The sequence below is a fragment of the Stylophora pistillata genome, chromosome 8 (assembly GCF_964205215.1).
Source record: "Stylophora pistillata chromosome 8, jaStyPist1.2, whole genome shotgun sequence".
Taxonomy (NCBI): domain Eukaryota; kingdom Metazoa; phylum Cnidaria; class Anthozoa; order Scleractinia; family Pocilloporidae; genus Stylophora; species Stylophora pistillata.
The window spans coordinates 737905-747500 of record NC_142526.1 but is presented as its reverse complement, the minus strand read 5'-3'; the positions used below and the strand labels follow the sequence as shown (position 1 = coordinate 747500).

Here is a 9596-nt window from a genome sequence, read left to right as displayed (position 1 = left end):
TTGCCAAGGGCCAAAGTAAGTGAAGAAAAGGTACTGATAACAAAATGAAAATAAATATTGCCCTAAGTGAGTTTCTTTCAATCCTTTAATGTACAGAGAAAGAGTCTACTGAAATAGAGCCTATACCTGTTGTTAATCTTATCAGTTTATTAGTTCCAACTAATCAATCAACCCAATCACCAACAAACCATAACTTTTGAATTTTGGCAGTTAAATTTATAATGCCTTTGGACACATACAATGTTAGGGCTAGAATTTTTTGATGTACCTGGTACATTACTATTACTAAGCTCCGTATTGTCACTGAAAAGCCTCACTGCTGAGATTGAGATGGGGAGAAGTAATATTAAGGTGAATGCTTTATTCCAATGGAAAATTACCTTTGGGTGGTTTGATTAAAAATAATCAATACCATGGTGATATACAAACCCTTTTAGTTTAATCAAATTAATTTAGCCCTGTAGATACAGATAGAAATTAATGGTTGCTTTGATAGACTGGAATGTGAAATTTTATGGCTGAAAGTGCAAAAGAGGAAACAAAGGAAGGCTTGGTATACGTATATGTAGTGCCATATTTAGATGTTTACTTAGAGATGTTGAATGTGTAAAGATTTATTTGTCATTTGCATTTTACCATCTTATAGGAGACAGACAAAGATCATGATCTAGAAGATGATGAGGTAAGCATAACAAATATTCATAAATAAATCACATTAGTCTGGATTGGATTATTCCGGACCAGCTGGACTGGATTGGTTTGCACCGGCTAGACTGGATTGGTCTAGACTAGCTGGATTGGATTGGTCTGGACTAGCTGGAATGGATTGGTCTGGACTGACTGGACTGACTGGACTGGATTGGTCGGGACTGGCTGAACTGGATTGGTCTGGACCGGCTAGTCTGGATTGGTCTGGACCGGCTGGACTGGATTGGTCTGGGCTGGCTGGACTGGATTGGTCTGGACTGGCTGGACTGGGTTGGTCTGGACTGGCTGGACTGGATTGGAATGGACTGGTTGGACTGGACTGGCTAAAACGATTTGGTTGGTGTTAATCTAAAGATTAATAAATGTTAATTTACTAAACATGTTTAATCAATCAAGATAGATTGAAATAAAACCAATTTACTCTAAGCCTGCTATGTATACCGTGGGAGTATGACAAGGAGTAAAAGCACTTTGGTGTATTTTTCCTGCTGTCGTACTTCCACAAGGTTTTTTTGTAGGTGAAGTTCGGTCCAGCCCCAGCATCCACATACGATGCAATGGAAAAAACAGTGGAGGATGAAGGAGACGAAGGTAACATATTGTCCCTCATACTAGCGCTGTAAACTAGATTATCAGACTTCATAGCAAAATACTCCCCCTCTTGAGTACTCCCTCTTGGCTTAATTCGTGTTATTGTTCTTTAAAATAGGTCTTCCAAAGAAACGTAAGAACAAAAAAAAGAAGAAAAAGAACAAGAAGAATAAAAGGAAGAGAGAACCAGAGCATCATCAAGAAGTTATTGAACCAGCAGAGAAGAAAACAAGGGTGGAATAAATGAAGCAAGAAATAATTATAAAACTGTATGAATGAATGGGTGTGCGAATGAATGAATGAATGAATGAATGAAGTGAATGACTGAGCGAGCAACTATAGGAATAAAGAACTAAATGAAAGAACTGAATGAACGAATGGAAGGATGGGTGAATAAATTAATGATTTAGTGAACAAACCAAATAACGAACAAATGAATGGATGAATAAAATAATGAATAGTAGATTGGATCCAATTTCTCTTTCTTGACGTCCTTGTGTAAAATTCCTATCGAAAGGGAAGAATATTTGAAGTTGCTGGCAAGGAAGAAAATTAAGCACAATTTCAAATTGATGATAAATAATTTTAAATATTCCATGCAGAAATAGCTCATTTTTAAGACGTTACGCTGACGGTTTGAGTGTTAGCCCCTCGTCAGAGTGAATACAACCTAGTTATGAGGTGGTCAAGACAGAGCTCAACGGAAATAGGAAATCAACAACGGCAGTTCGTTCAACTTTAGCCAATATGAATAAATATTTAATAACGAATCATAAAAATTATCTGACTGGCGCGAATTCTCACCTGTGAAATCGAAATAGCCTTCACTTCACTTTTACTGAGATCAAAACGATCGTCATTTATCCGTGTTCAAACACCTACGTATGAAATCCGAGTTCCACCCAAATGCCAATTTTTGGATATATTAAGTCACCAGTTACCAGTTCCACTTGAAGGACACATTGAGCTTATTTTCAGATTCCCTGAGGTTATATGCAGATTTACGCCACTTTTAAAACTTTTAACAAGATATTCTGGAGCAAGCCCGTGCAGATATCTAAACATCAGGTTGGCTTTTTCTATCATGGTGGCTGTATGGTCAGAGTCTTAAAGAAAGATTCAGTGTGGTCTTACCCTAAAGTCTTCTACGCCATTTTTTCTTGTTGAATCGAGAGAAAGTTTACATAGGAAATTGCTTTAAAAAGAAAGGTCAATACATATCTGAGCAAACGTTAATGTTTTTGCAACTTTTAAACCATGAAAATAAATCATGTTTTACGATTTAAAAGTCCTTGTTCCTTGTTCTATAGATCTAAGAAATGAAATTTATCAGAATTCTCGGGAATTTTTTAGAGAGTTTTTGGAGAATTTTAGACATTTCTATACGAATTTTAGAGCTTTTGTTTAGGAAATTCCGGAAAAAGTTTGAGAAAAATTTTCGGGAACTATGTTGCTAAGCCTAGTTCCCAGCATATCAAAACCTATACCTGTTAGAAGGAAATCAGTAAAGGCAAGTAGAAATGTGCCCTTTAAAACCATCAATTTAAAATCAATGTCTAAGCCCAGGGTAAAGTCGTAAGATCTCTGGTTAGTGATCAAATTGCGAGTGAGAAGAATGATCCTGGTTCATCCTCATGCGGAAGTATATTTAATTTATATCTTTAGCTGTTAAAGACAGAAAGAGAGGAGAATCGGATCACTCACAGTTTCTGGGCAACGAGTCGATTTTAAATCGTCACGATTTATAAGTCACTCGATAAACGATTTAAAGCGAGACTCGTTTGTTTGTGAATAGAAACGAGACTCGTTTATAGAAACGAGACTCGTTTGTAGAAACGAGACTCGTTTTTAGAAACGAGACTCGTTTGACAAAACGAGAGTCGTTTTGCGAAAGAAGGCTCGTGTGCCAAACTTTGCTCTTGGCGCATGCGCAGAAGTATAGTTTTTTTTTTCCAGGGTAAAGTTTTAAGTTCAAGATAAGCTGGGATTTTGCTGCAATATGTTAAGGTAATCTCTATTTTCTTTTTCTTGGGATTACAAAGTGCAGGGAAGGCCTAAACCGATATTTTTATAGAGCTTCTGGCATAAATTTCAGCAGATAAAGTAGCACTGGATATTTGTGTCGAATTAAGTTCAAAGCTTGAATCGGATCCTATCCCATTACTAAGGTTACTTCATTTTTCCACAACAAGAGGGAAACCAGAAATTAAAACCATGAAAGATGTACATTTTGATAAATAAAAATTAAATGCTGAAACTTCATATTCATTATGCAAGGAATATTTCATCATATTTTGCTGTTTTAGACTTTTTTTCCCTTCAAGCAGACGCATAGCTGCTTGAACTTGGGCTTTCTCTATCGCACATCTGGAGTTATCTTTAGGAGACTGCCCCATTGCCATTTGTGCTGTCGTTACGCAATTTTGTCATTTCCAATCATGGATAAGTCTACTTGTTTTTATTTTTGCCTGCTAGAGTGTAATGAATGTTGTTATGGTACTAGACAATAATCAAAAAAATATATTACTATATAGCAGTAGGTTCTCACAGATGCCAAAGGTTCAAATTGAAAAAAAAAAAAGCCGAATTTATTTCGGGCGTTTCCTTCGGAAAGCCCGAGTAATTTATGAAAACTGTATTCATAGAATACATGATCTAAAAGTACATGATCATTTCTTTCTTAAAATGAATTTTTTCGTCGTAAACTATCTTTTATCTCAGGGATCTCATCAAAATAAACGCAAATCAAAATGACAAATCTAATTCGCTATGAAAAAATGCTCTGACATGTTTATGTTTCGGAAAATTTTCTAGATTATTACAGAGATGAAATTGCTTCGGTAAGGATATTTTTAGAAAGAGAGCTTTGATTTAGTGATTGTTTGTGAATTTTTAAGAAACAGATAACGAGATTAATAATTATGCACTTAGCAGCTGCCATCCTGGGGGTCGACCCTGGGGTCATACGGGGGAATAGACTTTCCTCGCCAATTTTGCATTTGCACCTCCGAGACGAGACACATGGGAAAACACCCACTGGATTTTTACCGTTGCCGCCATCTTGAGAATAAAAGATCCTTACCATGGTGACTGGCTATTACCATTGATACCTACAGATGTAAAAAAACTACTACTACTACTACTTTTTCCAGTTAGTCGCCGGCAAAAAGCCACATACGATGTTTTTAACTTTGAGCCCTGTATAGCCCTGTATAGTAAACACAAGCTGAAGTAAGTTTTAGTTTGTGGCAAATAACATTCTTTTGGAGCATTAATTGTTTGAGTTAGTAGAGCATACTTCTTTGTCCCCAGGGGAAGGGCATTGGTAGCTTTATATTGAACAATGTTATTGTTGGTTAGGGGGCTTAGGAAATTCCTTTGCAAATGCCAAGGGGTTCTCCGGGGTCACCCTCTCCCCCCCTGGGACGGCCGCTGATAAGTGCATAATGACCATGATGACTGAAACAAAAATTTTTGTCATCAGTTGCATATAATTATAGCTCGTTGACCTCTTTACCTCTGGAAAATGTTGTCAAATAATACCATCTGGCCCGATTACAGTCGACTAATACATATTGGAAAACTTTATATCATTTATTCTCATCACATTTGCAAAGATAACTGTTTGACAGGTATTGAAAGAAAAGTTAAGGCTATTTCAATATAGAAGACATTGCATGATAACTTTTGCACTTATTAATAACTTCATCTACACTTTAACTAGGTTTTTCGTTTCCTTCTTGCTGAGATTCATTATTTTTCTTCTTTCTTCTCTTTCGGGTCTTCTTTTTCTTCATTTCTGGTTCTGTGAGGATAGTGAGAAGAAATTGTTGTCGTCAGTTGTTTATAGGTTTTTGGTCATGCGGGATTGGCCTGAATTTCCCATTTTGGAATGCTTTGAGCAAATTAGAAAACTGGAGAAATTCTTCAGCCATGAAACTTAATGAATTTTGTTTGTTAAATCTTACCCTCACTTAAAGTTTTCCTCTCCTCAATGTCATGTCTTTGCCCTCCCATGTCCTTGTCATCTTTAAAGTTAAAGGGAAAGGCCTTGATTTTTTTTCTTCTTGCAGTTGGCAGTTAAATTTGTATTATGCATGAGTCTATAAAAACATAACTTTATAAAGGTGATTTCTTGTTACTTTATGTAAATTTTGCTATGTTTAGAAGTACAGAAACAAATAGGTTTACAGCTTCATTTTTTCATTTTTAATTTTTTAAAATTCTGTAAAGAAAATTTTTCCACTTACCAGGAATAGTGGAATCAAGGGATTTATCAGTATCGAGCTTCATACACGAGTAAGTCCCTTTAGAACTTCTGCAATAAAACCTTCTGCTATCACATCACACTCTACACACAGTTCCCGCAAGCCAGCATCCTGGAAGCGTTTGCCAGTGTTGGACAACATGGTGCATGCTGTGTGGAATACTTCCATTTTCATAACCATATCTTTCAATTTTGCGCTTTGTTTCCATTGTCCCTCGCTTGCCTTTGCATACAGTGTTAAGTCAATGACGAAGCCGATGCTCTTTAAGTTGAGCGTGTTCTTTACCTTGAGAGACTGCACTAGAACCTTCTGAACGGTAGCCATGTCATTAGCAGGCACATCGATACTCGGGAGATACCTGTTGACAGCCAGTGAGACAGTTGATCCTCATTAAGGACAGAAATGTTAAATCCATCCTAGCCACTGGCTTTTTGGTTCCCGCACCAGAAAGGGTCTCCTCCAATCTATCTATAATACCCCACGGAAGTGTTGCTTTGATATATGGCTTGATAGTTTCAGGCAAAGGACCGATCTCACGCCCCAATCGGTGTGGCATCTGGATAAGTTGAACATTGTTCGGCATACGGTAACAGTATTTGCTTGGGTGGTTTTTGTAATCCTGCCGTAACTCCTTAAATAATGTCCTGGCCAAAAGAGGTAACAAGGCGCCGCACGCGATCAGAATATTCCGCCGAGATGTGTGTGTGTGTTGCCAGTTTAGAGTATAGAAACGCATCTAGTTCTTCTGAAAGTTTGACTGCACTATCACATAGCTCGATAGGTTTCGGAGGCCATGACATCTTACTAATATTTGGGTGAAGTGCATCACAGAAGTACAGGGCAGCTTAAGATTCATATATAAATATGAAAGGAAACCCTCTGTATTAACATCTGAAGTTTCTTCTCGGATTACCCTAGACGTGGGTGTGGATTTTCAGAACGGTTTACTTTTAAGTGTAAGCAGATGGTGAAAGTGTGGCTTGAGAAAGGCTTTGAATGGCGACGCACCTCATTTCTGTGTTTTCAAACATACAACCTTTTTTCGCGATTTTCTTTACATATCAAGAAAAACATCTCGATTTCTCCTTTGATGCTGATCACAAACTTTTTCTTTTTTTAAATTTGTTATTTCATGCTATTCTGACATCTTACTTTTCTACATTTACATATCCGCTCGCTTGCACCGGCTCTACAATTTCTTCTTTTCTACTTTTTATTCCAAACAAGTTAATGAAATGACTTATATCTACTTGTACGTCTTTGGCAGGAACAACAGTAATCCATCGTTTCATGAAAAACATCTTCCCGTCATTGCTTTATGCAGTGGCTTTGGTTGGATGTTTTCCACGCATCGAGTGGCAGTTTGGGAGTTTACAATGGAAAACTTTAATTAAGGCAAAAAAAAAAAACTGTTAAAACATCGATCGATCGATCCCTTCAGAAAAACACACTTTCTGTGTTGAGTCCATCACTTTTTCAATCAACCAATAAAAAAAATTCAATTGCCGTATTCTGATTCTTGTTCGCAAGAAAGTTGAGAAATCTCCAATTAAATCCATATATAATTAAACTATACCCGTGTGTTTTGAAAGGTAGAAACCAAAGAATTTGCTACAATAATATTTCTTTTGATTGGAAATTATTGAATCAAGGTACTACTCAAGGTAGCGTAAGCGGACCCTATCTATTCCATATTTTTATAAATGATCTAGAGATCTAATGATTTAGATACCCTGCCAGTGTTATTCTAGTATGCTGCTGTTTCAAATATCATTGCTCCTGTTTACAATTTAAAGACATGTCTGAGACATTGGTCAAACATTTCTTAGAGTGGATAGAAAAGAATGGAATGTTCTGTAACCCTAGCAAATGTAAGGAGCTTACGGTCCTAGAAAGGCAATCATGAATTGTACCCTCCTGTATTAGGGATCCCTAGTTGTACTTATGTGAGCATTCTAGCTGTCACCTTTCAGAGTGACTGTAGGTTCAATAAACATGTTAAATGCCTCTATGTCCTTAGATCTCTACGTAAAGAGGGGTATAAGCCGGGTAGAAATAGACTTTCTTTTCGATTCCTTAGAACTTCCCCGATTTCACGTATGCCCATATGGAGCATCAGACTCCGACCTCACCCCAGTACAATGTTTTTTTCGATCGTTGTTGGAAAAGGAATTTTATTACAAGAAATCACAATTTACGATCAATTTTACAGAAGCAGTAGTATTTTTAAAAAGGTTTCTAAGGCCGCCAATCACCCCTGTCGCTTTTTATTCCGCTTGTAAAGGCCTGCAGCTACAATTTACGGACTAGGTCTGGCACCAGAACAAGCATCAAAAGAAAACGTTTTGAAAATACATTCGTTGGTCGTTTAACTTTTAGACATAACCTATATGACAATTTCTAACTGTAATCAGGTGGTAAATTTAATTTTGTGGAATTATTAACCTTTTAACTCTTTTAACTCAAATTGCTTGTAACACTAGGATTGTATTTTTCTGTTTTGAATCAATAGAGACCATTATTATTATTATTATTATTATTATTATTATTCATTATTAAGCACGCTTATTTAAGGTTACTTCCTAGCTTCAGAGGCTGATTTTTTTTTTTTGACTAGATTGAAGTTACACTTTTTAAACTAGCGTTTGCAAAAGAAAAAAAAAATTAAAAATCTCAAAAAGTGTCCGACTTCTTTAAAAAAACGTATTTTCGAATAAAAGTTAATAAATCAGGAAGGTGTCATAATCTCGTAAATGGGCGAACCCCCCGGGGGAATATTCGAATATTCGGAGGAATATTACATCGCGCCCTTGACAAATTTCACACGTGGAAGTAATTTGCTCGTAGAAAGTCTTTTCTCGTGGATATAACACAAAACTCAAAATTAGAGAAGAGTCCTTAGGGAAAGAAAAAGAAAAAAAAGGTCCAAAGAAGAGAGAAATGGCAGCATTTTGTCAAAAAAGAACAAAACAAAACAAAACAAAGCGACAAAGGTTCTTGGTTTGGCCAGGAGCCGTCGACAAGCTCGGCATCCACTGAAGATCGACAGCATTCGATTATCCTTGGGGCAAAGAGCTGAAAAATTAAAGTCAACACCACAGAAGGTTGTAAACAAGATTCTTCGTTGGAATCTGACGAAACCGATGGAGAAAAAGAAGAATGCGACAGATTTACCCTTTCTGCCGCGGGTTTTCTCTTCGCCGACTTTGTCCATTACTAAACGATCAACAGGGCGAGATAAAAAAAAAAAAAAAAAAAAGACTGCTACACGATACTTTTCCCGGGAAAATCTTGATCCATTGTCATTGACGCCAGGTCTCGTCTATCTCATTGGTTTGCGGTTTCAGGAGGCGAGATAATCTCCTGGTGTGGCGCAAGTTGTTTACAAACCTTTGGGAGCTAAAATCTCGCATTTGATTTTGAGAGGAATACATCCACTTTGAACGAATTTATAGGGTATGTAGATTTCACCGATTTTCGTGAAATTTCGCCAAAACATTCCCGTGATGATGACTAACAAAAGTGTGTCAGGAAATTTTGATCTTTTAAATATTTTTTACGTGGTGTCCATTTACGCAAAACGCTTCGCATATTTTTCGCTACCCTAACTTTAGATGCGAATATCCAGACAACCAATCAGAATATCGGAAAAGCCTGACACACCTTTGTTGATTGATGCCTTGTGAATGAGACTAGGCAGCCAATTTTCTCGTGCAGCGGGATCCGATACCCAATACATTCGATAGAAGAACACTCGGTCGTTTCACGCCTTTCTGGCTCCTGACACTTCCTAAATGAAAAAATCGCCGAAATTATATTTTTATCGTAAATTGCATTTATTAACCTTTGTTTTGATGTCTAGTTTGTTAGGATTTTCTTCCAACTAGCGCGCGTACGAATTTTCTCCCGAAGGACATCCGCGAAGGTAGGAGGTAACCTTAATTTTTGGGCTTTCAGGCTGGGCGCTTATGGTAACCCATTCTCCCGGAGGTGATACCGCTGACAAACACCAAGATGCCCATTGGCTCG

General features: G+C 37.2%; 1 protein-coding gene across 1 annotated transcript in view; it reads left to right on the top strand.

The window, feature by feature from the left end:
• The window catches only part of LOC148724366 (uncharacterized), a 2727-nt gene extending 958 nt beyond the window's left edge, over window positions 1-1769 (top strand). The window contains exons 3-6 of the mRNA XM_088730715.1: window positions 1-30; window positions 647-682; window positions 1227-1299; window positions 1418-1769. The exon at window positions 1-30 is cut by the window's left edge and continues 7 nt beyond it. Coding sequence (XP_088586841.1) covers window positions 1-30; window positions 647-682; window positions 1227-1299; window positions 1418-1542 — 264 coding nt within the window. The 3' untranslated portion in view covers window positions 1543-1769. The remainder of the gene's footprint in view (window positions 31-646; window positions 683-1226; window positions 1300-1417) is intronic.
• Window positions 1770-9596: the final 7827 nt, after the last annotated feature.